This window comes from Thamnophis elegans, chromosome Z (genome assembly GCF_009769535.1).
Source record: "Thamnophis elegans isolate rThaEle1 chromosome Z, rThaEle1.pri, whole genome shotgun sequence".
NCBI lineage: Eukaryota > Metazoa > Chordata > Lepidosauria > Squamata > Colubridae > Thamnophis > Thamnophis elegans.
The window spans coordinates 2,666,035-2,693,587 of NC_045558.1; the positions used below are offsets into that span (position 1 = coordinate 2,666,035).

Below are 27,553 nucleotides of genomic sequence, written 5' to 3' on the forward strand. Positions count from 1 at the left end.
GATCACCTAAATTGGTTTAGATGTGCAACGTCAGAGATGTGCAACCCTAACCCTAACCCTAACGCTTAACCTAACCCTAACCCAAACCCTAACCCTAACCCTAACCCTAACCCTAACACTTAACCTAACCCTAACCCTAACCCTAACCCTAACGCTTAACCTAATCCTAAACCTAACCCTATACCCTAACCCAAACCCTAACCCTAACCCTAACCCTAACCCTAACCCTAACGCTTAACCTAACCCTAACCCTAACCCTAACCCTAACCCTAACCCTAACCCTAACGCTTAACCTAACCCTAACCCTAACCCTAACCCTAACCCTAACCCTAACCCTAACCCTAACCCTAACCCTAACCCTAACCCTAACCCTAACCCTAACCCTAACCCTAACCCTAACCCTAACCCTAACCCTAACCCTAACCCTAACCCTAACCCTAACCCTAATGCTTAACCTAACCCTAACCCTAACCCTAACACTTAACCTAATGCTTAACCTAACCCTATACCCTAACACTAACCCTAACCCTAATGCTTAACCTAACCCTAACCCTATACCCTAACCCTAACCCTAACCCTAACCCTAACACTTAACCCTAACCCTAACCCTAACCCTAACCCTAACTCTAACCCTAACCCTAACCTAATGTACAACGTGAGAATCCTATTCTCTGCTATTCAGCCTAACTCATCAGGGTCCTCCTCGAATAACAGAATAGGAAGGGACATTGGAGGTCCTCTAGTCCAACTCCCGGCTCATGCAGAAGATCCTTAAAGAATGACAGGATAACAGAGCTGGAAGGGACTTTGGAGGTCTTCTAGCCCAACCACCTCTTAAGCAGGAGACTCAATACCATTTTCAGTTAATGGTTGTCCAGTCCCTTCTTTAAAAACCTCCAATGTTGAAGCACCCACAACATCTGGAGGCAAGATGTTCCACTTGTTGATTGTTTTCACTGTCAGGAAATTCCTCCTTGGTTCTAAGTTGCTTCTCTCCTTGATTAGTTTCCACCCGTTGCTTCTTGTTCTGCCCTCAGGTGCCTTGGAGAATAGTTTGACTCCCTCTTCTTTGTGGCAACCGCTGAGATATTGGAAGACTGCTATCCTCTCTCCCCTAGTCCTTCTTTTCATTAAACTAGACATACCCAGTTCCTGCAACTGGTCTTCAAATGTTTTAACCTTTGACCCAGGGGTGAAATCCAGCAGGTTCTGATGGGTTCTGGAGAATCGGTAGTGGGAATTTTGAGTAGTTCAGAGAACTGGCAAATGCCACCTCTGGCTGGCCCCTGGAGTGGGATGAGAATGGAGATTTTGCAGTATCCTTCCCCTGCCATTCCCACCAAGCCACACCAACAGAACCAGTAGTAAAAAAAAAAAAAAATTGAATTTCACCACTGCTTTGATTCCCCCCAATCATTGTTGCTCTTCTCTGCACTCTTTCCTGAGTCTCAACATCTTTTTTTAACTTCATGGTGAATGAATTCCAAGTGTGGGTCATTCCAAGGCTTTGCAAAGTGGCATTAACACTTCTTCCGGGATCTTTATTCTATCAGGATCACGACTGCCTCTTTGGACAGCAGATTCCGGGGCTTGCTTGGAAGATCGTCCAGCTGCCCCAGTGAAATATAGGGGAAGACTTGGGAAATCCTCGATGAGCCAAACAGAAGAACAGAGAACCATCTTCCCATTTCACTCATGAAAACCAGTCTAGATGTTTGTTTTAGGAGCTGAAGATAGAAAATGTAATGAGTTGGGGGTGTGAGAGCTAAGGATTTAGGCTGATCTGAAGACCTCACCCTGTAAGACAATTTCCCAGGTTTGGCAACTTTAAGATGGGTGGACTTCAACTCCCAGAATTCCTCAGCCCGTGAAGCTAGGGAATGGGCAAGATTGTTGAACCACGATCTGGAGAGGTGCCAGAGGGAGATTGAGGACAATAATAAGTCTCAAAGTCCTGGTTTATCTGTCCCCCAATCACCTCTCAAAGTCCTGGTTTATCTGTCCCCCAATCACCCCTCTCTCTCAAGGAAGGAGCCCATGTTTTGCAGGAAGGACCTTGGAGAATTAAGTGGGGGAAAACCCTTGGCCAGCAGCCACCAGGCAGAGGACCTGGGTATCAGGGCATAAAAGGAGACCTCCTGGTTGAAGGAACCAGATCTGCTGCGGACCTTCGTAGCAGAAGAACCAAGGATGGAAGGGTTTTTCTGGAAGACCTTGCTGCTGGTTGGGGCTCTCTCAGCCTCTGGGGACTCTGCACCATCACAGAGTCCGCTGTCCTTTGAAGCGGCCGTGGAACAGGGAGTGGTCATCTACAACAGCAAAGCTGAGGGAGATACCCTCTACCGTCTCCTGGAGGCTGCTCCTCAACCTGATTGGGTAGGTACCCTTCACTTCAGGTCCATGGTGGACTTGACTCTGCGTAGAGTAGACCCATCCCTTGTGGGGAGAGATTCTGAGACTTCTGGGGAGCTGAGATGAAAGGTTCTGCCCATCCTGTTCTCCTAGCTTCAATAGCCTCCATCTATGGTAGAGTAGACACAGGGAAGCGGCTCTGTGGCTGTTGTGGAGCTGGCTGGAAAGGGGGAATCCATTGCTCCTGTTCTGGCCCGGAGAACTTCAACAGCCTCCATCTAGGGTCAATATGGATGATGGGCCTTGTATGAAGAAGAGCTAGAACCTGCATGGACTTTTCTCTGCAGTCCCATTCTGGCAGCTCCATCCAGACTCATTTGAGAATCGATCCCAGCCTAAAATGGGTGGGGGGAGGTGTAGGGGGGCTTCAAAAAGTAACACCTCCACTTGGCCATATCTTCTTTCAGGATCCCAATTCTGATGGGACCCAAGAGTTGAAGTTCACCATCAAGGAGACGGTCTGTCGACCAGAAGGAGAAGTTTCCTTGGATAAATGTGACTTCAAAGAAGACGGGGTAAGTGATCAGTGCCAGTGATCCATTGTAGATGGAGAGAGGGCCAATGGGACCTCTGTGGGATCTTCCTGGCAGAGCTGAAGCTGGTTGTCCATCTCCACTGGGGTTTGGGTTGAAGAAAGAGCCTATTGAAGACTGCTTCTTTCCCTTCCACCTTTGTCTTGAGGGACATTATTCCTCTTGGTCCTCCAGGTCAACCCTGAGGTCCCCCTCCATGGATGGAGAAGGAACCCAACCCTTGAACCTTTCAGGAGTCTCTTCCTCCTCCCCCAAAGGGTCCATGGACAGGTTGAACCAGTCAACTGTTAGCCCAGACATCTAGGGAGATTCCCAATCATCCAGGTCACGGTTGTCCCGAAAGTGTTTTTTTCAAGACTGGACTTCCTTGTTTTTCCTCCAAGATTTTTTGGTTTCTCGTCCAAGAAGTTTCTTCAGCGCTAAAGCGTCTTACATTCATTTCTGAATGGAAAGTCCAGGGGCCTCTTGAAAAACCACCTTGGGGGTCTCCATGGATGGAGAAGGAAGCCAACACCTCAACCTTTCCACAGTTGTCCCCCTGTTCTCCTAAAATGTCCACAGAGGCTGACGGAGGTTAGCTTGTGCAACGTTGCTCTGGAAGGACCCAGTTGAAGCCCCATCGGGACCCGATCCAAGATCTTCCCTTGGGAAAACAAGATGGGATGGGGAATTCGTTCTCACCACGTTTCTTCTCTCCGTAGGTGGTCAGAGAATGCACAGGCGAATTCTTCCTTGGGGAGAAGCCCCCAGTGGCTGTGGTCACCTGTGAAGCCGTGGAGGAAATAGAGGAAGAAGAAGAAGAGGAGAAGGCGGAGGAGGGGGAGGAGAAGGAGGAGGAGAAGAACCAGGAGGAGGAAGAGGAGGAGGTAAGAAGGTGGTATGGTGTCTGGGACTTCTGATGATGAGCTCCAAACTTTAGAAGAGATACGTTGAACAATTGGCCAGGTAGAAGAGCCCCCGTGGGAGGGACAAGCACATTAAGGGGAGACAGAGAATCACTCAGCCCAAGGGGCTACAGGGGTGGGATGGGAAAGAAAAAGACAGATTTGCCTTTGGAAATTATATCCCAGAATTTCCCCCTTGCTGTACTTCCTGTTCCTGAAGTTTCAGGGAATCTAGGGGTTCAGTTCACACCCGCCACACCCCACAGCTTTGAAATGGACCAGAATCCCAATCAATCGATCAAAATAGAGCTGGAAGGGACCTGAGAGGTCCTCTAGTCCAACCCCCTGGTCGAGCAGGATACCCTTTCAAATAGGGGGCTGTCCAGTCGCTTCTTTAAAGAAAAAAAAACCCCTCCAGCGGTGAAGCGCCCACAATTTTGGGTGGCGAGTCTTTCCACTGGTGAATCGTTCTCCTTGTCAGGAAATTTATCCCTACTTCCAGGTTTTTTCTCTCCAGGATTAGTTTCCATCCATTGCTTCTTCTGCTGCCTTCGGATGCTAAATTTTGAGAATAGCTTGACTCCCTTTTCTTCATGGCAAAAACCTTTTTGGCAGGTTTTTTTTTTTAAAAAAATCCATTTTTAATCTGCATTTCTCAGATTAAGTTCCTAACGAATGTCTTTTGCCTTTAAACTCCTAAAATCACCTCCACGCCCCCTTCAGCCCCAAATTGGATAGAATCTCCTTCTCGTGTCTCTTTACGTACCCTGAGAGCGACTAAATCCTAGTGTATCCAATCACAATTGGCCAATAAAGAATTATATTCTATTCTATTCTATTCTACTCTACTCTACTCTACTCTACTCTACTCTACTCTACTCTACTCTACTCTACTCTACTCTACTCTACTCTACTCTACTCTACTCTACTCTAATCTACTACATTCCATTCCATTTCCTGTTCTGGTCTATTCCATTTCTATTCTATTCTTCTATTCTATTCTATTTGATTCTTCATTCTTCTATTCTATTCTACTCTATTCTACTCTTCTCTTCTCTACTGTACTCTGCCACATTCCATTCCATTTCCTGTTCTGTTCTATTCCATTCCTATTCTATTCTATTCTTCTATTCTGTTCTGTTCTGTTCTATTCTATTCTATTCTATTCTTCATTCTTCTATTCTACTCTACTCTATTCTACTCTACTCTGCTACATTCCATTCCATTTCCTGTTCTGTTCTGTTCTGTTCCATTCCTATTCTATTCTATTCTTCTATTCTATTCTGTTCTGTTCTGTTCTGTTCTGTTCTATTCTATTCTATTCTATTCTATTCTTCATTCTTCTATTCTGTTCTACTCTACTCTATTCTACTCTACTCTGCTACATTCCATTCCATTTCCTGTTCTGTTCCATTTCTGTTCTGTTCTGTTCCATTTCCTATTCTATTCTACTCTACTCTACTCTACTCTATATTCTATTCTATTCTTTTCTGTTCCATATCCTTCCCTACCCTATTTTACCCCATTTTACCCTATTCTACCCTATTCTATTCTACTCTACTGTATTCTATTCTATTCCATATCCTTCCCTACCCTATTTTACCCTATTCTATTCTATTCTATTCTACTCTGTATTCTATTCTATTCTGTTCTGTTTTGTTTTGTTCTGTTCTGTTCCATATTCTTCCTTACCCTATTTTAACCTATTCTATTCTGCTCTGTTCTATTCTATTCTACTATATTCTATTCTATTCTTCAGTCTTCTATTCTATTCTACTCTATCCTACTCCATTCCATTCCCTATTCTGTTCTACTCTACTCTATACTCCACTCCACATTCTATCCCACCCTATTCTATTTTCTATTCTATTTTCTATTCCATTCTCTACTATTCTATTTTCTAATTCTAATTCTATTCCATTTTAATTCACAAAAATGCAATCCCCTTCATTGTCCGGAAAGGCCGCAGCTGCCCGCTTTGCAGGGCTCCCTATCTGACCTCAGAGGAGCAGAGAGAGGAGCTGCCTGTTGGGGAACACGGGTTGACCAGATGCGACCCTTTTCTTCCTCTCTAGGACGAGCCCGAACGTTTGAAGAAATTAAGGAAGAAGATCAAGAAGGGTTTCGGGAAGATCAGGAAGGGTTTTGGGAAGATCAAGAAGGATTTCGGGAGGATCAGGAAGGGTTCCAGGAGGATCAGGAAACTCGGGGAGAAAATCGGGAAGCTGTATGGAATTCTGCAACTTTCAAACAAGGTCCCTTCAGGAAAAACCGCACGATGATAAAGAAGGAGCTAGGCTCAAAGGCCTTGAGATCAGACGGAAGTCATTTCTGCAGAAAATGACGGTCATTCTCCAATGGTCCAGCTTGGATCCGAATCCGGGCTTTTTATACTTTTATGCAAATTCAAATTTGAAGTAGAATATGAACTCTGTACTCATGTAGGAAAAAAAATCAAACATTGCAGCAAAAGAGGAGTTGGGGGGAACGGTTTGATTGAAGCGGCGATAAATATTTGTAACGCAGCTTTTAAAAAAATAAATAAATAAATGCTGAAACGGGACCGAGTTAGTCTTTTCTTTGCAAAACACGACTCTCTTTTTAACGTAGCGTCTTTCTTTCATTCAAAAACTCCGCGATTTAGGAAATAACTTGCAAAAATCCAGAAAAAGGGTTATGAAACGTGTCAGAAGCCAAATAGTTGCAAGCCAGAGATTTCTCAAGCTTTGAAAAATGGAATAAACACCCAGGCCTGCTTCAGAAAATGCGCAGCTGAAGGGAGAAAGGTGTTAAACATCAAACTCTCCAGGATCTCGCTTTTTACTGAGAATTGTGGGCATCCAACTTGCCTCTATTCCTTTCAAAAGACAGTTTAGGTCCTTCCTAGTCCCCCCACTTTAAAAAGTGGGGAGCAAAGCATCCAAATTACCAGCTTTGGTGGCAAAATCAGCTGCTTGTCAGCAGGAGGAAAATAAAGTCTATAAAATAAAAATAAAGTCTCACCATTCATCACACCAGGATGAGGGAGGTTGCAGACTGTCTCTCTGTAAGAAAGTTCTTACAGAGAGACAGGTTAAAGTTTTGCAGAAAATGACAGCCTTTAGACTTCTCAGGATACAGGAAAAGTTTATTTGGCAGCCAGGTTCAGAAAGTTAGCCCATGGCTTAGCATTGCAAGTTCTGAACAACCTTAATTATCGAAGCACACATTCTTATACAGTCTCAAAAGCATGGCAACACGGAAATACTTAACACATTTCTTATGTGGTTACCTTGGGGAGAAAACCTTTCTTTACTACTCTTTTCGCCCTAAAGAAGCCGTGAACAGAGTTACAAGTTGTCTAGAACTCCCCGTCTCCTGGTGGTTGGCCCACAGACACCCAGCCAGTTTCATAGCAATAGCAATAGCAGTTAGACTTACATACCGCTTCATAGGGCTTTCAGCCCTCTCTAAGCGGTTTACAGAGTCAGCATATCGCCCCCAACAACAATCCGGGTCCTCATTTCACCCACCTCGGAAGGATGGAAGGCTGAGTCAACCCTGAGCCGGTGAGATTAGAACCGCCGAACTGCAGATAACAGTCAGCTGAAGTGGCCTGCAGTACTGCACCCTAACCACTAAGGAGATGAGGGTCTTACTTCTCCTTTTGTTTCAGGTATGGCTTACGTGTTATTAACGAACTTTAATTGAACTTTGTGGTTTGGACTCTTAACACAAGTAGGGACGCTGGCGAGAGCATCCTGTGGTTAGTGAATGGGGACACTTCCTTTAAGTAACTTCTAACTGTCCCTGTTATTCTATTGCAAGTCCCAACTCTTGTCTATGTGGCTTTTAATATAGAAGTAAAGGGGTTCTAAGAGGCTGTCCAGCCTGACCCCAGTAGGTTTCACACTTAGTGTCCAAATCTCACTTTACGGCTGCTTTAAAAGGATTATAAGCAATGGTGATATCCAAGTTGTTGCAGTCTTTTGATTTTTTTACTTCCTCATTTAGTTTAGTTAGCGTTTATTTATTTTTATTGCCTGCTAAGCCAGGGGGTGTGTGGTGACAATAAATATTTTCTTTTTTTGTGTTACTTTATACCTCTCACACATGAGCCATCTGAAGGACTCCAATTATTTTACAGCCCAGAAAATTGACATTTCTGGAGAAATCAATGAGTGAACCATCATTAGAGCAGTGTTTTTCAACCACTGTGCCGCGGCACACTAGTGTGCCGTGACATAGTGTAAGGTGTGCCGTGGGAGAATTACTTTATATATAGTCAATATAGGCACAGAGTTAATTTTTTTTAACATTTTCTAATGGTGGTGTGCCTCGTGATTTTTTTCATGAAAAAAGTGTGCCTTTGCACAAAAAAGGCTGAAAAACACTGCATTAGAGTATTAAAAGGAAAGTAAAGGAATCCAACTCTCCAAATCAGATTCTCCGGAAGAGACCTTCACATTTCCTCCGTTTTATAACTTGAAAAATGGGACAACTTTTCGAAGATCCCTGGCCAGAGAGGTTTTATTTCTTCGCCCCATAGATTGTTTCTATGGCCACCCATCGCACAACCAGATTAATACAGGCGGTCCTCGACTTACGACCACAGTGGAGGCAAAAGTTTATGTTGCTAATTTGTAAAGTGAGTTTTTCCCCTCATCTTACGGCTTCTCTTTCCACATTTGTTAAACAAATCCCTCCCTCCCTTCCTTGTTCCTTTTTCAACCTTCTGGCAAGTCAAGGGGACGCCAGATTCACTTAACGACCATGTTCCTAATTTACCAACTGCAGTGATTCACTTAACAAATGTGGCGAGAAAAGTCATCACTTGAGGGAAAATTCACTTGATAAATGTCTCACTTAGCGACGTAAATTATCAGCTCCATTGTCGTCGTAAATCGAAGACTACTTGCATTAACCTGTTTGCGTGAAAAAGGAGATAAAAGTTTCCTCGGTAACCCTCTGCAGGCTCTGAACTCTGTAGAGACATTTACAAAATTGGCAAGTTTAAGATTTGTGGGACTGAAATTGTGGGTGCTGCTCCATCACTGGAGGTTTTCAAAAATGGACTGAAGAATCATTTCTATAAGATCCCGGGGTTGTGTGTGTGTGTGTAAGGATTGGACAGCCATTTGTCCAGGATAAAATAAGGGTCTCCTGTTTGAGCAGGGGGTTGGACTAGATGGCCTCCAGGGTCCCTTCCAACTCTTCTCCTATTGTTCCATAAGGGTCTCCTGCTTGAGCAGGGGGTTGGACTAGATGACCTCCAGAGGCCCTTCCAACTCTGTAATTCTGTTAGTCTTTTAAACATAGAAGTAGGGGGAAAACCCACAAACGAGTATATATTCATTCATTCATTTATTTATTGCTGGGGTATTTTTTGGGGGAATGATTCCAAAACATCCCACATGGTTTTTCTCTGCCGTTTCCCTTCGGATCGGAGCACGGAGGCTGCCAGCCTTTCCGAATCCCCCCCTCCCCCCATCCTTAGAAGGGGATGGAGATGGGGATGACCCTCGGTTTCTTGAAGAATTTCTTGACACGCTTCTTCACGCTCTTCTTGATCTTCTTGAAAAATTTCTTGAATCTCTTGACCCTCCTTGGTTGATCCTAGAGAGGAGGAGAAGGATGGGGGTCAGGGTTGGGTCCCCAATGACTGCCCTCCCCGGGGGAGGAGGTGTCCATCCAGCCCCTTCCCCTTTCTGCTTCCCTGCTCAGATTCTGCCCTGTTTTTCCCTTCTTCCCCCACTCTGTTTCCTCCGCTTTATCCTAAATTTTTAGGATCACATTTTCTCTCCTTTCTGCTTTTCTTTTCTACATATTTTGGCCTAAATGGGCTGTAAACAGAATTATAGGTCATCTAGAACAGTGGTCTCCAACGGTGGCAACTTTAAGACCTGTGGACTTCAACTCCCAGAGTTCCTCAGCCAGCTTTGCTGGTCATGGCTTGGTGTGTGTGTGTGTGTGTGTGTGCGCGCGTGCGCACGCACGTGTGTGTGTCTGTGTGTCATGTGACTGGGTGGGTGTGGTTATGTAGTCATGTGACTGGGGGGATCAAAATACAGAAACTCACTTTAACAATATCCTGCTGGAGAAGGGGGTTGGACTAGATGACCTCCAGGTACATTCCAGCCCTGGATTGCTGTGCTCTTTCAAGGTATCCTCTGGAGCTGCGTTTAGTCCCAGGTTTGTGGTCCTTCCTCTCTCTCCTTTTTCCCTCCCTTCCTCCCTCCCTCTCTCTTTTCTTTCTTTCTTTTCCTTCCTTCCTTCCTTCTTTCCTTCCTTCCTTCCTTTGTTTCTTTCTTCCGTCCTTTCTTTCTTTCTCTTTTTCTTTCCTTCCCTCCCTCCTTTTTTCTTTCTTTTTCTTTCTCTTTCTTTCCTCCCTCCTCCCTTCCTCCCTTCCTTCCTTTCTTTCTCTTTCTTTCTTCTCTTCTTTCTCTTTCTTTCTCTTTCTTTCTCTTTCTTTCCCTTCCTTTCTTCCTTCCTTTCACAGCACCACACCTCCCCGGATTTGGCCTAGCAGACCTCAGGGAAGCCTCCTGGGAGCCAAAACGGACCCCGAATGCTTAAAAAAAAAGTTTTTAAAAAACCAGTTTCTACCATCAGGCAACACAGCTGATCACGGGAATTTTTTTTTTACTTTGTTAAGCATTTTTTACTATCGGTTTGTGTGAACCGGCTCGAACCAGTAGTATTTCACCCCTGGATCCTCTTGGCAAGGGATCCCTCCCACTTTGGGGAAACGGGAGACGATGGGTGAGATTTAAGCACAAAAGTTTGGCCTTCCAGCTCCGGAAAGTGGGATGCAGGAAGAAGGAAACACTTTGCCCTTCGGGGGTCTCTGCCCGAGAATCCCCTTCAAGGCTGGTCTGCCTGTCTCTGTTCTGAGACTTTGGAAACGGAGGAGGGAGAAGCCCATTAAGAGGGGAGAAAGAATCACTGGATCCCAGGGGACGATGCAGGGATGGGGTGGGAGGGGAAAGGCAGATCACCTTTGCGAGGTTGCACAAAAGCTTTTTTTTTTTTTTTTAAATCACTGAACGTATAAAATAAGAAGAAAAATAGAAACAGGAAATTAGGGAAAGAAGGAAGATGTTGCTGGAAATTGGAAAACGGCGTTCTGAAAATTGCAATCAGAAATGGACGGATGACGTAACCTAGTTGAGTCGTGAAATGTCTTCCAGGAAGCCACCAAGCACCAATAATAACTCCATAGTCCTTTTCTTCCTCCTCCTCCTCCTCCTCCTCCTCCTCCTCCTCCCACTTCTCCTGCTCTCCCCCTCTATAAATCATTTCCCCTCCAGCACTGTTGACATCCTCTAGTTGGGTCACGAGACGTCTGCAAGAAAACCACCCAGCTCAGAGAGGAACCCATACATTCCTCCTTGTTCTTCTTCCACCTCCTCTCTGCAAACCCCCCTCCCTTCTAGCACTGATGATGTTCCCTAGTTGGGTCACGAGACGTCTGCAAGAAAACCAACCAGCTCAGAGAGCGCACCAAGGACTCCCACAGTTCAATCCTGAGCTACAAATATAATCTTCCATTGTTTCCAGAAGTGACTTGATTCTCTTTCCAGCTTATCTGAAGACTGGGCTGTTTGCTGGTTGAGGTGGAACCAAAGCTTGGTAGATACCATGCAAGTGGAAGCTCCCCTCTTCCAAAGCACTGGCCCTGTGGATGGCCTCAAGTGGGATGGGGTCTCCTCCGACTGGAGAATGGGTCAACCCTCCTGCTAGGTTTGGAGCTCCTCCCAGGAGACCCTCCCAAGGACCATGGCATCTTCTTACCTTCTTGTCTTCCTCCTTCCCCACCTCCTTCTCCTCTTCGTTTCCTTCCTCCTCCTCCTCCTCCTCTTCACTCACAGCTTCACAGGTGAGGACCAGCAGTGGGGGCTTCTCTCCAAAGAAGAAGTAGGCCGTGCATTCCATGGCCGCCTGTGGAGGAGAAGACATCACAGTGAGAACTAGGATAGCACCCAGATTTCATCGCATGGAGACCACAATCTCCATCCCTACGGAGGAAATCTAGGTTGAAGCCCTGACCTCACTCAACCATCTCCTGCTAGGTGTGAAGGATGGTAAACAATGCATTCCAAATTATACCTTTTAACCTTTTAAATGGGATAATAATAATATAAGAATGGCAAAGAAAAAGAATAACTATGTGAATATAACTGTATGTCAGAGAATAAATGACAGTAAAAATATATAGCATAAATATAGGTAAATAATATCTGGTCATAAGTAGCTAAGTTTAAATAAAGAAATGTACATACAAATGGATAACGAATGAGGAGATTATGAACGCAAGATAGAAATGTATAGAAGGGAAAACACTAACTGTAAAGAAACCGATTCGGAACTGCGGTATGATATACGATGGGACTTATTGCTCCTATGTTGTTTTTAAGTTATGTGTTTGTTTCTGTTGATGTGCTTATGTGTATAAAATAAAAATTCAAAAAAAACCCATCTCCTACTAGGACAACATTGGACAAGCTAAGATGGTTCAGCCTCAAGGTCTCCCTGGAGACAGGCAGTCCTCGACGTACGACCAGAATCAACCCCAACATTTCCCGTTGCTAAGCGAGACCCCATGAGTTTTGCCACATTTTACGACCATGTTAAGCACATCCCTGCGGTTGTAATGTTAATTATTCTGGCTTCCAGTTTGTCAGAAAGTCGCAAAAGGGAGGAGGGAAGAGCCAAGGTGGCGCAGTGGTTAAATGCAGCACTGCAGGCTACTGCTAGATCAGCAGGTCAGCGGTTCAAATCTCACCGGCTCAGGGTTGACTCAGCCTTCCATCCTTCCGAGGTGGGTAAAATGAGGACCCAGATTGTTGTTGGGGGCAATATGCTGACTCTCTGTAAACCGCTTAGAGAGGCCTGAAAGGCCTATGAAGCGGTATATAAGTCTACTGCTATTGCTATTGCTATATCGTGTGACGCCGGGACTTTGCAACCGTCGTAAATCTGAGTCAGTTGCCAAGTGTCTGAATTTTGATCACGTGACCATGGGGAGGTACAGATAGTCCTTGACTTGTGACCACAATTCAGCCCAAAATTACCAAGTGAGACGTTCGTTGATGGAGTTCCCCCCCGTTTTACGACTTTCCTTGCCACCGTTGTTAAGTGAATCACTGCACTTGTTAAGTTACTAACACTGCCGTTAAGTGGCACGTCTTGGTTTTGCTCATCAAGTCGCAAAAGGGGATCAGGTGACTCTGGGGGCACCTCCACCGTCGTAAATACGAGTCAGCGACTGAATTTTGAACAGCGACCATGGTGATACTGCACCATCGTAACTTTGGACGGTCACTAAACAAACTGTTGTAAGTTGAGGACTGCCTATACTTTAGGGGAGTGTTTCTCAACCTTGGCAACTTTAAGTCCTGGGGAATTCTGGGAGTTGAAGTCCACAGGACTTAAAGTCGCCACGGTTGAGAAACACTCCTTTAGGGCAGTGGTTCCCAAACTTGGCAACTTTAAGACTTGTGGACTTCAACTCCCAGAATTCCCAGAGCTGGCTGGAGAATTCTGGGAGTTGAAGTCCACAAGTTTTAAAGTTGCCAAGTTTGGGAACCACTGCTTTAGGGCAATTGCTTCCAAGGCTGCCGATGAGCGAATTTCTTTCCTCCTGACAGGTTCCAGAAACCAGGAAAAGAAAATCTGATGTTTTTCTAAGTAGTTTCTTTTTTTTATGTTTCCACACCTGCAGATCAAAATCTTGACAAACTACCACCAACTCTGTGAATTATTTAAGGCACCTTGTGAAAAACGTGCAAGGGAGGAACCGACTTCTAAACTTTTCGGTGGCTTATTACTCTGGAATGTGTCTCCTCCCTCCCAGGAATGCAGAGGCTCTTGAGAGAGTTTGGAGAGCCATTTGTCTGAAAAGGGAGAGGGTTTCCTGCTTGGGCAGCAGGTTGGATTAAAAGACCTCCAAGGTCCCTTCCAACTCTGCTATGTGGAGGAGGAGGAGGAGGAGGAGGAGGAGGAGGAGGAGGAGGAGGAGGAGGAGGAGGAAGACAAGGAGAAAGGGAAGGGTAAAGAGAAAAGGGTTTCCCGCTAGTGCAGGGGTGAGACTAGAAGACCTCTAAGGTCCCTTCCAACTCTGTTATGTGGAGGAGGAGGAGGAGGAGGAGGAGGAGGAGGAGGAGGAGGAGGAGGAAGACAAGGAGAAAGGGGAAAAGGAGATATGAGTTTCTCCTTGAGCAGGGTGAGAGGCTAGAAACCTCTGAGGTCCCTTCCAACTCTGTTATGTGGAGGAGGAGGAGGAGGAGGAGGAGGGGGGGGGAAGGAGAAAGGGAAGGAGAAGGAGAGATGAGTTTCTCCTTGAGCAGGGATGAGACTAGAAGACCTCTGAGGTTACTTCCAACTCTGTTATGTGGAGGAGGACGAAGAAGAAGAGGAGGAAGACAAGGAGAAAGGGAAGGGTAAAAAGAAAAGGGTTTCCCGCTTGAGCAGGGGTGAGACTAGAAGACCTCTGAGGTCCCTTCCAACTCTGTTATGTGGAGGAGGAGGAGGAGGAGAAAGAGGAAGAGGAAGAAGAGGAGGAGGAGGAAGAGGAGGAGGAGGAGGAAGACAAGAAAAAAGGGAAGTAGAAGGAGAGATGAGTTTCTCCTTGAGCAGGGGGTGAGACTAGAAGACCTCTGAGGTCCCTTCCAACTCTGTTATGTGGAGGAGGAGGAGGAGGAGGAAGAAGAGGAGGAGGAGGAGGAGGAAGAAGACAAGAAAAAAAGGGAAGGAGAAGGAGAGATGAGTTTCTCCTTGAGCAGGGGGTGAGACTAGAAGACCTCTGAGGTCCCTTCCAACTCTGTTATGTGGAGGAGGAGGAGGAGGAGGAGGAAGAAGACAAGAAAAAAGGGAAGGAGAAGGAGAGATGAGTTTCTCCTTGAGCAGGGGGTGAGACTAGAAGACCTCTGAGGTCCCTTCCAACTCTGTTATGTGGAGGAGGAGGAGGAGGAGGAGGAAGAAGACAAGAAAAAAAGGGAAGGAGAAGGAGAGATGAGTTTCTCCTTGAGCAGGGGGTGAGACTAGAAGACCTCTGAGGTCCCTTCCAACTCTGTTATGTGGAGGAGGAGGAGGAAGAAGAGGAGGAGGAGGAGGAGGAAGAAGACAAGAAAAAAGGGAAGGAGAAGGAGAGATGAGTGTCTCCTTGAGCAGGGGGTGAGACTAGAAGACCTCTGAGGTCCCTTCCAACTCTGTTATGTGGAGGAGGAGGAGGAAGAAGAGGAGGAGGAGGAGGAAGAGGAGGAGGAGGAAGACACGGAAAAAGGGAAGGGTAAAGAGAAAAGGGTTTCCCCCTTGAGCAGGGGTGAGACTAGAAGACCTCTAAGATCCCTTCCAACTCTGTTATGTAGAGGAGGAGGAGGAGGAGGAGGAGGAGTAAGAAGGAGAAAGAGAAGGGTAAAGAGAAAAGGGTTTCCTACTTGAGCAAAGGTTAGACTGAAGAGCTCTGAGGTCTCTTCCAACTCTGATATTTGGAGGAGGAGAAGGAGGAGAAGGAGGGGGGGGAAGGGAAGGGGAAAGAGAAAAGGGTTTCCCGCTTGAGCAGGCATTAGCCTGGAAGGCCTCCAAGGTCCCTTCCAACTCTGTTATTCTGTCACAGATCCCTCCTCTATCCATGGGCTGAGAGTTGACGGAGAAACGAGAAGAAGGACGTCCCTCAAGACCAAAGTAGCTGGGAAAGAGAATTCCAGTTTCATCTCTGCAAAGAAGGTCCTACAGATGTCCCATGTCCATGTCTCCATCTAAAATACATTCCCAACCCAACATCTCCATCTAAGAGCATCTCCAACCCCACTGGGCACCGGCCACTCACCCCGTCTTCTTGAAAGCTGCATTCCTCCAGGGAAAGTTCCTCTGCCACCTTACACACCGTCTCCTTGATGGTGAAGTTCAGCTCTTGGTTGCCTTCAGAAAGAGGATCCTGAAACAAGACACGGTGAAACAGATGGTTAGTTTGGAGACCCCCATGAACTTCCTCCCACGTCCCCTTGGGACCACGTTGACTGAGTCTTGGTGGAGCCACCAGAACATATCTACAGAGCAGGTTCCATGCAGGTTCCAGAAGTTCTGGATTCCATGCCCACCATCCTGATTGATCTGGTTGAAGGATCTTGAAGAACTTTGTGGTGGAACTGGTTCCACCTTTTCAGCTAGCTTCCCACCAGGGAAGCGTCTACTCTACAAGAAAAATCTAAAGAGGACAAATCAAGTCTAGTTTAGTGGAAAGAAGAACCGGGGGTGACATGATAGCAGTCTTCCAGTATTTGAGGAGCGGCCCCAGAGAAGAGAAGGGGTCAAGCTATTCTCCAAAGCACCTGAAGGCAGGCAAGAAGCAACGGATGGGAACTAATCCAGGAGAGAAACATCTGAGAAGCTTCCTGATAGACTAATCAACCAGTGGAACAACTTGTCTTCAGAAGTTGTGGGTTCTCCATCACTAGAGGTTTTTAAGAAGGGAGTGGACAACCATTTAAGAAGGGAATGGACAACAAATCAAGGAGAGAAGGAACCTAGAACTGAGGAGAAATTTCCTGACAGAGAGGACAGTTAATTGATGGAACAGAAGTTGCCTTCAGAAGTTATGGGTGAGGTCTTCAAGGAAGAGACTGGATGGACTTTGGTGCAGAACAGGAGAGGATCTCCTGCTTGAGCAGGGCATTGGACTAGAAGACCTCTAAGGTCCCTTCCAGCTCTGTTGTTCTATGTTTCTAGGTTTCCAATCCCCGGTGGACCCAAAACTGAAGGGTAGGTAAACCAAGATCTCCATGCCAGGAGAACAGGCTGGGTGGGTCTCACTTTCTCAGCTACCCCTCAGGACAGCTTCCCACAAAGGATGATGGGTCTACTCTACTCCACACAGGTCCACGGTGGACCTCAACTAGGCAGTACTTACCCACTCAGGTGGAGGAACGGCTTCCAGAAGACGATAGAGGGTGCCTTCCCCAGATTTGTTGTTGTAGGTGCTCACTGCAAGGTTGACAGCCTCATCATAGGTCAGGGGTTTGTGTGCGAGGGTGGTGGTCCCACTGATGGCCAGGGCTCCAACCACCAGCAAGGCCTTCCAGAAGCACCCTTCCATCCTTGGTTCTTCTGCTATGGAGATCCACAGCTGATTTGGTTACCGAGACCAGGAGGCCTCCTTAAATACACCGATGGGCAGGACACCTCCTTACGGGGGAAGGAAGTGGGGGTTTTCCCCCACTGAAATCTCCACCGGCCCTTCCTGAAAAGGAGGGGTGGGGGCCACAGATAAGCAACGTTTGTTCTGGCAAGTTTCCAAATCAGGTTTTCTCAATCTTGGCATTTCCCCAACATCCTGGGGCTGGGGAGCTTCTGAGAAGGGCAAGAGGTTATGGTCAACCCATCTGAAAGTGCTCTTTGAATTGCCAAGGAGGAGGAGGAGAGGGGGAAGGGTCTCCTGCCGGAGCAAGGGGTTGGACTAGAAGACCCCCAGGGGTCCCTTTCAACTCAGTTATCCTGAGAGGGAGGAGGAGGAGAGGGAGAAGGAGAGAGAGAAGGAGAGAAAGGTTTTCTTGGTAACCATCTGCAGGCTCTGAAGTCTGTAGAGACATTCCCAAAATTGGCAAGTTTAAGATTATATATATTTTTATTTTTTGTTACAAATTTTAAATTCTTTTACATACAAAGTGTTGTCCGGGTTTCCCCCCGTCCCACCTTTTACATTCTCTTTTATGCATAATTTGCTTCACCATTCCAATTTCAGCCCCATTATTTTTTTCCCCATATTTCCATCTTAAATATTAAATTTTTCTTAACACACAGTATTTGTTTTTCGCCCTTTCAAAAAAAAAGCAACCAAATTTATCATTTCATTTTCCATTTGTTATTCTAATTTCTATAGGTAGCATATATCATCAGATTCAATTTTAATGAAAGAAGCATTTTGTATAATTGGTTGTCCACAATTAACAATGTTATTTTATTTAACCATATATCATTAGCAGTATTAAAATATTTCATTTTCTACTAAGATATCTCTTCTTTCTATTCCTCCTTTCCTAACCATTTTTTCTTAACTCATCATAGGGGACTGGAGACTAAAACATATGAAGAATGGTTGCAGGAACTGGGTGTGTCTAGTTTAATGAAAAGAAGGACCAGGGGAGACATGATAGCATCTTCCAATATTTCAGGGGTTGCCACAAAGAAGAGGGAGTCAAGCTATTCTCCAAGGCACCTGAGGGCAGAACAAGAAGCAATGGGTGGAAACTAATCAAGGAGAGAAGCAACTTAGAACTGAGGAGAAATTTCCTGACAGTTAGAACAATGAATCAGTGGAACAGAAGTTGCCTCCAGAAGTTGCGAATGCCCCAACACTGGAAGTCGATAGATAGATAGATAGATAGATAGATAGATAGATAGATAGATAGATAGATAGATAGATAGATAGATAGATAGATGATAGATAGATAGATAGATAGATAGATAGATGATAGATAGATGATAGGTAGGTAGATAGATAGATAGATAGATAGATAGATAGATAGATAGATAGATAGATAGATAGATGATAGATAGATAGATAGATAGATAGATAGATAGATAGATAGATAGATAAGATAGATAGATAGATAGTTAGATGATAGATAGATAGATAGATAGATAGATAGATAGATAGATAGATGATAGATAGATAGATAGATAGATAAGATAGATAGATAGATAGATAGATAGATAGTTAGATGATAGATAGATAGATAGATAGATAGATGATAGATAGATAGATAGATAGATAGATAGATAGATAGATAGATGATAGATAGATAGATAGATAGATAGATAGATAGATAGATAGATGATAGATAGATGATAGGTAGGTAGATAGATAGATAGATAGATAGATAGATAGATAGATAGATAGATTGATAGATAGATAGATAGATAGATAGATAGATAGATAGATAAGATAGATAGATAGATAGATAGATAGATGATAGATAGATAGATAGATAGATAGATAGATAGATAGATAGATAGATAGATAGATAGATAGATAGATAGATAGATGATAGATAGATGATAGGTAGGTAGGTAGGTAGATAGATAGATAGATAGATAGATAGATAGATAGATAGATAGATGATAGATAGATAGATAGATAGATAGATAGATAAGATAGATAGATAGATAGATAGATAGATAGATAGATAGATAGATGATAGGTAGGTAAGTAGGTAGGTAGGTAGATAGATAGATGATAGATAGATAGATAGATAGATAGATAGATAGATAGATAGATAGTTAGATGATAGATAGATGATAGGTAGGTAGGTAGGTAGGTAGGTAGGTAGGTAGGTAGGTAGATAGATAGATAGATAGATAGATAGATAGATAGATAGATGATAGATAGATAGATAGATAGATAGATAGATAGATAGATAGATAGATGATAGGTAGGTAAGTAGGTAGGTAGGTAGGTAGGTAGGTAGGTAGGTAGATAGATAGATAGATGATAGATAGATAGATAGATAGATAGATAGATAGATAGATAGATAGATAGATAGATCAGACAGAGGAACAGAGAGATAAAAGCTATAGAGGGAGGGGGACAGAGAGAGAGAAAGTGAGAGAGAAAAATAGAAAGAGAGAGAGAGACAGAAGAGAAATATTTACCCACCATCAAGCATCATCGCTTGTGGCACCACACAGTTGCGCAAAGCACTCTGATTGTGCAAGGCCTGGTGGTTGTCGGTTGGCCCCCTCCCCTCCCGTTGTCGTAAGACCCTCTGTGATGGGGCCAACTGAGGAGAGGAGGAGGAGGAGGAGGAGGAGGATAGGCGCTGAGTCACCCGACCTTCTTCGTGGGGAAAGTCCTCCTCCCAGAAGAGGAAGCTCACAACTCAGCCGGTGTCAGGTGGGAAGCACAACCGGGGAGGGGGGGGGCATTTGGTGATGACTCTGGGCAGAACCTGGAGACCCAAAAGGGGAATCCTTGGATCCGCCTCTCACGAGATCACCTGGTTTTATTATCTGCTTTTTTCTTCCACTGATTTATATTTGGCCCTCGTTGTCTTTTAGAAATATAATGCAAGGCAGCGAATACTTCCTCCTCCTCCTCCTCCTCCTCCTCTTCCTCTTATCTTCCCCACAACAAGAGCCCCGTGATGTGGGTTGGCCTGAGAGAGACGGACAGGCCCAAGGTCACCCAGCTGGCACTCAGGGCTACGGCAGGACTAGAACTCCCATCTCCTGGTGACGGGCCCAGAGTCACCCAACTGGCGCTTCATATATAACGCGGGGGTCATAATGGTCTCCCAGGTGCTAGGCTAGTTTCAATTTGCGATTTATAGAAATGATAGAGAGTTTAGAAAGAAAATCTTTTTTAAAAGTGCGGGGTTGTGAGTTGCGTGCTTCTGTGTTGTTGTGACTGCTGCTATCCTTGACCGCAACAGAATGCATTGTGATGATTGTTGGTTTAGTAAAGTTTTAGTTGGACGTTTTGCGCAGAGTTGCTGTTGCAAAACAGGTGGAGGTATTTAAAGGATTAAAGCAATCAAATTACAAAGGGAAACTCTACCCAGGTGTTGGCTAAGATTCCACAATGGTTTGCGGGAGCACAATCCTAAAACTGATTAATCTGTCAATCAATCAATCATAGATGTTTGGACGAGGCCCCGGTTGAGAATTTGTGGACTGGACATTGGCTGGGTGTTCACAGTTTCATGTTTCCTTAGAAAAGTGGCTATTTTTCAGCACTTCTAGATTCGGACATAAAAGAAGACAAGCGGTCCTCAACTTATGGCCATTGATTTTGTGACCATTCGAAGTTAATAACAGCATTGCAAAAAAAAAAACCCGATTTATGATCATTTTTCACACTCAAGTGGCCACTTGATCAAAATTCAGGCGCTTGGCAACTGACTCAGATTTATGACGGTCTCAGTATCCAGGGTTACACAATCCCCTTTTGCGACCTTCCGACAGACAGGAAGCCAGATTCACTCAACAACCGTGTAACTAACCTAACAATGCAGTGATTCACTTAATAACTGTGGCAAGAAAGTATATTAAATAGGGCAAAACTCACTTGTGCCTCACTTAGCAATGGAAATTTTGGTCATAAATGGAGAACTACCTGTGAATTAGCTGCTTTCTCCTTCTTATTTCATCTGGCAAGAAATGACAAGGGCTGCCCGGTCTTGAAAACAGGGGAGTGGGGGAATTCTCCAAAGAATCCATTTAATAAAAATAAATAAAAATTAAAGTCAAAAGTTTTGAAGTTAAAGTTTTAAAGTTAATGTTTTAAAGTTAAGAGTTTTAAAATCAAAGTTTTAAAGTTAAATTTAAAGGGTTTAAGTTAAAGTTAAAGTTAAAATAAATGAAATTAAAAATAAAATCAGAATGAGAATCAAAATCAGAATTTAAGCAGGAGAGGAGAGAGAAAAAGGAAGGAGGAAGGCTAAGAAAAGTCTCCAACTGAGATTAAACATAGCAAAGGAAATAAAAGGGGAGATAAAAGAAGAAACGAGGGATATATTGAGGGGGAGGGGAGGAAACTGGAAACCCCAAATTTAACCCAGAGAAATCAGGAAGGAATTCCCACGAGTGTTGTAAAAAAAAAAGCACCACTCCCTCTCGACAATTTGCATTTTGCAAGAAACAGCCTTGCTCTGCCTCGTTTCAGCGTTTATTATCTTGTTCTTAAAACAAAAGCTGCCTTAAGAACATTTCTGCAATTTCCCCCCGCTATTTCCCTAAACTATTTCTCTTCTCCGTGCTGCAATCGTTTCCTCCCCACCTCAATTCAGACTTTATGTTCTATTGCAGATTTGAATTTATACAATCATTGACCAAGCTCGTATCTGATTGACGTTCTCCACGGTCCCCCCCCCCAATGTAGGTCTAAGGGGGAGCGGGGTGGAAATTGGAGAGAGATCGCCCTCATCGGAGATCTGAGACGGGATCCCTCCGGATCTTCTCTTAGGCGGTGACGTATCCGGCGACCACCTTCTTTCTCTTGAAGAGTTTCTTAAGCCCTTTCTTCAGCTTTCTGAAAACTCTGAGGAATCTCTTCTCCCGTTTCGGCTGATCCTAGAAGGGAAGAGAGAAGCGGTTGTTGGTCTAGGGCTGGTTCCCCCAGCAACCAGGGCGAAAAGCAAGGCACGTTCAGAATAGTCCTCGACTTACGACCCCAACGTTTCTGCTGTTGAGCGAGACATTTTATTAAGCGAGCTTTGCCCCCACTTGACGACTCTTCCTGCCAACAGTGGATATGCGAATTGCTGTGTTTGATAGACGAGTAACCTGGTTGTTAAGTGAATCCGCATGGACTTTGCTGGTCAGAAGGTCACAAAAAGGGGAATCATGTGACACCCTGCCCAGGACACTGCGGCCGTCACAAATATGAACATCTGAATTTGGATCATGTGGCCATTGGGATGTTGCCATGATTGTAAGCATCAAACGGGGTCACGAGTCACGTTTCCCAGTGCCGTCGTAACTTTGAACGGTCACTAAACAAACTCTTGTAAGTTGGGGGCTGTCTGTGCAGAATACAGAATTACAGAATTGGAAGAGGCCTTGGAGGTCTTCTAATCAACAGAACTCAATGGAACTATGCATCGTACCCTTCAAAAACCCCGGAGCACCCCTCAGGGAATTACCTGAGGATTGGGAAAGGACAGATGTGGTTCCCATCTTCAAAAAAACGGGGGGGGGGGGGATACAGACCCAGGAAACTACAGACCAATCAGCCTAACATCAGTACCTGGGAAGATACTGGGGAAAAATAATAATAATAATAATAAAACAGATCTGCGAACATCTGTAAACAAATATAGTTATAACTAGTAGCCAACATGGATTTGTTAAAAACAGATCATGCCAGACTAATCTTATTGCGTTCTTCGACAAAGTGATAAAATTAGTGGACCAGAGGAATGCCGTCAATATAGTTTACCTGGACTTCAGTAAGGCATTTGATAAGGTAGACCATAACCTACTACTAGATAAAGTAGAAGAATGTGGGTTGGACAGCATCACCGCCAGATGGATTCGTAACTGGTTGACCAACCGCACTCAATGTATAGTCCTCAATGGAACTGCATCTACATGGAGGGAAGGATGCAGTGGGGGACCCCAAGGCTCTGTTTTAGGCCCAGGACTCTTCAACATCTTCATCAATGATCTGGATGAGGGGATAAATGGGGAACTCATCAAATTTGCAGATGACACCAAGCTGGCAGGAATAGCCGACACGCCAGAAGACTTAAGGCTCAAGATGCAGAAGGATCTTGACAAACTTGAACATTGGGCACTATCTAATAAAATGAAATTCAATGGTGAAAAGAGTAAGGTTCTACATTTAGGCAAGAAAAATGAAATGCACAGGTACAGTATAGGTGGCACCTTGCTCAATAGTAGTAACTGTGGGGGGGATCTTGGAGTCCTAGTGGACAACCGTTTAAATAGGAGCCAGCCGTGTGCAGCAGCTGCCAAAAAAGCCAACACAGTTCTAGGCTGCATCAACCGAGGGATGGAATCAAGATCACGTGAAGGGTTAATACCACTTGATAATGCCTTGGTGAGGCCACACTTGGAATACGGCGTCCAGTTTTGGTCGCCATGACGTAAAAAAAAGATGTGGAGACTCTAGAAAGAGTGCAGAGAAGAGCAACAAAGACGATTAGGGGACTGGAGGCTAAAACATATGAAGAACGGTTTTGGCACGCCCTTAGAAAAAGGTTCTCCTTCCCTGGTCTAGTCTTAATGAAAAGAAGGACATGGGGTGTGGGGAGGGGGAAGCATGATAGCAGTCTTCCAATATTTGAAGGGCTGCTACAAAGAAGAGGGGTGGGGGGGGGTGTCAGACTATTTTCCAAAGCACCTGAAGGCAAGACAAGGGAAGAAATCATGATTGAGAACCCAAGCTAGGAGAGAAGCAACTTGGAATTAAGAAGACGTTCCCTAACGGTGAGAGACCAATCAGCCCATGGAATAGCTTCCCTTCAGAGCTTGTGGGTACTCCATCAGTGGAGGCTTTCAAAAAGACACAGGGTTACCACTAGACTCGCATGGTACAGGGTCTCCCGCGCCTGGACTAGAAGACCTCCAAGGTCCCTTCAAACTCTTATTATTCTATGTCCTAGTCCAGAACCTGTGCAATTTCAGACAAATGATTGCCCCGGTCTCTTCTTAAGCGTTGGAGCACCCACAGCTTCTGGTGGCAAAGAGTCCCCCTGGTTAATTGTTTTCATTGTTGGGACAGAATAGCAGTTGGAAGGGACCTTGGAGAGGTCTTCTAGTCCAGCCTCCTGCTCCAGCAAGAAACCCCACAGCAGTGATGGCGAATCTTTTTCGCCTGGGGTGCCAAAATATATGTGTGCACTCACATGTTCCATCCCGTAATTTAATGCCCGTCCCACGCCGTGCCCCCTGCACATGCCCTGCACACACAGCTTTCTTGGAGCCTGAGGAGGGCAAAAACGGCCTCTTCTAACCCCCCCTGGCCTCCCCCACCCACGTCCCCAAACTTCCAGTTTGCGACTTGGGTGATTTTTTTTGTCTTCCGGAGGCTTTAGGGAAGCTTCCGGAGGGCGAAAAACAGCAGAAAATCAAGGCTAAAAAATCAGCGGGCGCCAGAGCTGACAGGGCAGCACTTCACTCCTTGTGCCACCTGTGGTATAGATGCCATAGGTTCTCCATCACAGCCCTATGCTTTTCCAGACAAGTGGCTGCCCAGTCTCCTCTGTAAAAAGAGAACATTTCTCCCTAGTTCCAAGTTGCTTCCCTCTTTGATTAATTTCCATCCACCGTTTCTTTTCTTCCCTTCTGGGCCCTTTGGAGACTACGTGACTGATGTGATTTGAGAAACACAGATGAAAAATGGCATTATTTTTTTTGAGAAGGGCAGGGTTGCTTCGAGAAGGGAATTCTGCCCGTTTCTGGGACACGGGGAAACGATGGATGTGACTTAAGCTCAAACACAGAACTTTCAGTTTCAGAAACTGGAATGCAGGAAGCAGAAAATACGTTTGCACAATCTTGCAAAACAACCAAGCCTCTCTTTTCCCACCCTCTCCCCCCCCCCCACTTTAAAAGAAGCACTTTGAATCGAGTTATTTCCTCAAGGTGCTTCTCCCTCCCCTTTCGAGAAGACCTCCGTCTTCAAAGCCTAAATCCTCAAATCGGAGAACTATGAGAAAGAGGAAGATAAATTTTATGGCTTTCCAGAAATGACTTAATTATGTTTAAGTCAACAGTGTTTATGTTTAATATATCAACAGTGGGCGGGTTAATGGTTCCCGGGGGAATCAAAGCTGCTTGAGCGATATCCATAAGTGGAATTTCCCCTCTAAAACATGTGGCGTAGAGCCTCCTTCTAACTTCCTTCTCTTATTATTTCTCCTTCTCCTCTTCCTCCTCCTTTCAAACCGTCCTCCCTTCTAGCACTGGTGACGTTCCCTAGTTGGGTCATGAAACGTCTGCGAGAAAACCACCCAGCTTGGAGAATAAGGACCCCCTAAGTAGATGTCTTCCTCGTCCTCCTCCTGCTCCTGCTTCCCCTCCTCCTTTCAAACCCTCCCTCCCTTCTAGCACTGATGATGTTCCCTAGCTGGGTCATAAAACGTCCTCCAGGAAACCACCCGGCTTGGAGAGCATCAAGGATTTGATAGTTCAGCTCTGAGCTATGAATTTCACAAATTACTTAATTATATTTCCACAGCATGTCTCAACACTTGGCAGGTTGCTCGTTCCTTCCTCCCTCCCTTCCTTCCTCCTCCTCCCTTCAAACCCTCCCTCCCTTCTAGCCCTGATGACGTTCCCTAGTTGGGTCATGAAACATGTGGAAGAAACCCACCAAGCTTGGAGAGCACCAAGGACCTGTTTAGTTCAGCTCTGAGCTACAAATTTCTATGGTTTCCAGAAATGACTTAATTGTGTTTCCAGCATATCTCAACATGTTAGTTCAGGGGGAGCCAAAGCTTGGGAGATGCCACTGAGGTGGAATCTCCTCTCTAAAAGATGTGGCAAATGTAGGACCTCAGCTGAGACGGGGTCTCCTCCCCCTTGCAAATGGTTCAACCTTCCTTCTAGGTTTCAGGCTCATGGCAGGAGGCCCCATGCATCACACTGAGTTCTTACCTTCTCCTCCTCCTCCTTCTCCTCCTGTTTCTCTGCTTCCTTCCCTTCTTCCTTCTTCTCCTCCTCTTCCTCTTCCTTCTTCTCCTCCTTCTCCTCCTTGTTCCTGGCTTGGTTCTCCTCCTCCTTCTTCTCCTCCTGCTTCTCCTCCTCCTTCTTCCCCACTTCTTCTCCTTTCTCCTCCTCCATTCCAGCCACAACTACACAAGTGAGTACAACCACTGGAGGCCTCTCATCAAAGTAGTAGTAGCCAGTACATTGCCTGACCACCTGCAGAGGAGAAAAATGCATGCATGAAAGCGGATAGACGTGTCCCGAGATAATGTTGTCGAATCTGATCAGTCACCAGGGCTGGACATTGTAGTTCTTTTGAGCTTTTGGGCCTTTGATGGAGACCATCCTCAAGGAACTTCTCTCTATCCAGAATGTGGAGAGAGAGAGAGAAAGAAAAATTCCCTGAAGACGACTTCCAGCACGAATCTGAAAGCTTGGAAGACTTTAATCTCTGGACCTGGTGACTGACTCAGATTGGATCCAACAGAAAAAAGACAGCTGAGATTCCAGATATCTCCCATAATTGATTACATGGAGGCCACCATCTGGTTTCCTAAGGAGGAACCTTGGGTTGCTTCAACCGTGTCCTTCCAACATTGTCAGACAAACTAAGCCGGTTCAACCTCAGTCCCTCTCTCTCTCCGTGCAACTTTTGGGGAAACAGGAAGCCATTCCTGAAGGGTTCAAGAGTTGGGTCCCTTCTCCATCCGTGGTGGCGGAGCTAAGAGTTGACTTGGAGAACCTAGGGGAAGAATGTCCTTCAGGACAAAGGTGGAAGAGAAAAAAGGCAGTTTAAATAAGTTCTTTCTCCAGCCCACTTGGGATGGAGACCCAGTTTCAGCTCTGCCAGGAAGGTCCCACAGAAGTCCCATTGGCCATGTCTCCATCTATAATAGATCATTGGCATCCATCACTCACCCCGTCTTCTTTGAAGTCACATTCATCGAAGAAAACCACATCTTCCAACAGGCACATGGTCTCCTTGATGGTGAAGTTCAACTCTTCGTGGCTATCGGAAATAGGATCCTGAAACAAACAGATGGTTAGTTTGAAGGCCACCTACACCTTCTCCCAGTTCACATTGGAATTATTTCTGAATGACTCTTGAGGTAGCCAACGAATGTGGCTACATACCAGAATCCGTGCTGGTTTCAGAAACTCCATGCCCATCATCCTGGCTGACCGTAGATGAAGGCTCTTGAAGAGCTCCATGCTAGGAGGACAGGATGGCTGGATTCCCCCCTTTCTCACAAGCTCACCAGCAGTCTCAGATCTGCTGCCCATCAGGGATGAGTCTTCTCTACCAAAGGCTCTAAAACAAGCCCTCAGTGGACCTGAACTGAAGAGTGACGTACCCACTGAGGCTCAGCAAGAGCCTCCAGGAGACGATATACACAGTCTTCCCCTGCTTTGCTATTGTAGATGGCCACCGCGAGGTCCACAGCCTTCTCATAGGTCAAGGGCTTATGTGGCAGCGAGGAGCACCCGAAGACCAGAAGCGCTCCAACCACCAGCCAGGTCTTCCAGAAGCTCCCTTCCATCGTTGGTTCTTCTACCGTGGAGGTCCACAGC

At 45.3% G+C, this 27,553-nt stretch overlaps 3 protein-coding genes across 3 annotated transcripts; 1 reads left to right on the forward strand and 2 right to left on the reverse strand.

The window, feature by feature from the left end:
* Positions 1 to 2,190: 2,190 nt before the first annotated feature.
* On the forward strand, positions 2,191 to 6,111 carry LOC116520615 (cathelicidin-related peptide Oh-Cath-like). The gene is made up of 4 exons (XM_032234880.1): positions 2,191 to 2,376; positions 2,820 to 2,927; positions 3,647 to 3,811; positions 5,905 to 6,111. Exons 1-4 carry the CDS (start codon positions 2,191 to 2,193, stop codon positions 6,109 to 6,111), a joined length of 666 nt encoding a protein of 221 aa, XP_032090771.1.
* A 3,048-nt stretch (positions 6,112 to 9,159) lies between these two features.
* Positions 9,160 to 16,953, reverse strand: LOC116522380 (cathelicidin-related peptide Oh-Cath-like). Its single transcript, XM_032237271.1, has 4 exons — positions 16,719 to 16,953; positions 15,639 to 15,746; positions 11,603 to 11,749; positions 9,160 to 9,424 (listed from the first exon to the last, which is right to left on the reverse strand). Exons 1-4 carry the CDS (start codon positions 16,902 to 16,904, stop codon positions 9,302 to 9,304), a joined length of 564 nt encoding a protein of 187 aa, XP_032093162.1. The 5' UTR covers positions 16,905 to 16,953; the 3' UTR covers positions 9,160 to 9,301.
* A 4,813-nt stretch (positions 16,954 to 21,766) lies between these two features.
* On the reverse strand, positions 21,767 to 27,522 carry LOC116520617 (cathelicidin-related peptide Oh-Cath-like). The gene is made up of 5 exons (XM_032234883.1): positions 27,337 to 27,522; positions 26,900 to 27,007; positions 26,132 to 26,197; positions 25,931 to 26,026; positions 21,767 to 21,877 (listed from the first exon to the last, which is right to left on the reverse strand). The coding sequence occupies exons 1-5, from the start codon at positions 27,520 to 27,522 to the stop codon at positions 21,767 to 21,769; spliced, it is 567 nt and encodes a 188-aa protein (XP_032090774.1).
* Between the last annotated feature and the right edge of the window lie 31 nt (positions 27,523 to 27,553).

Bases quoted from the DNA above. Each gene is read 5' to 3' on its own strand.
- LOC116520615 (XM_032234880.1), top strand. From the start codon at position 2,191: ATGGAAGGGTTTTTCTGGAAGACCTTGCTGCTGGTTGGGGCTCTCTCA. The intron at 2,377-2,819 runs GTAGGTACCCTT...ATCTTCTTTCAG, and splicing joins CTGCTCCTCAACCTGATTGG to GATCCCAATTCTGATGGGAC. The intron at 3,812-5,904 runs GTAAGAAGGTGG...CTTCCTCTCTAG, and splicing joins AGGAGGAGGAAGAGGAGGAG to GACGAGCCCGAACGTTTGAA.
- LOC116522380 (XM_032237271.1), bottom strand. From the start codon at position 16,904: ATGGAAGGGTGCTTCTGGAAGGCCTTGCTGGTGGTTGGAGCCCTGGCC. The intron at 15,747-16,718 runs GTAAGTACTGCC...GTCTTGTTTCAG, and splicing joins CCGTTCCTCCACCTGAGTGG to GATCCTCTTTCTGAAGGCAA. The intron at 11,750-15,638 runs GTGAGTGGCCGG...TCTCCTCCACAG, and splicing joins GCAGCTTTCAAGAAGACGGG to GCGGCCATGGAATGCACGGC.
- LOC116520617 (XM_032234883.1), bottom strand. From the start codon at position 27,522: ATGGAAGGGAGCTTCTGGAAGACCTGGCTGGTGGTTGGAGCGCTTCTG. The intron at 27,008-27,336 runs GTACGTCACTCT...TGTTTGTTTCAG, and splicing joins CTCTTGCTGAGCCTCAGTGG to GATCCTATTTCCGATAGCCA. The intron at 26,198-26,899 runs GTGAGTGATGGA...TCTCCTCTGCAG, and splicing joins GTGACTTCAAAGAAGACGGG to GTGGTCAGGCAATGTACTGG.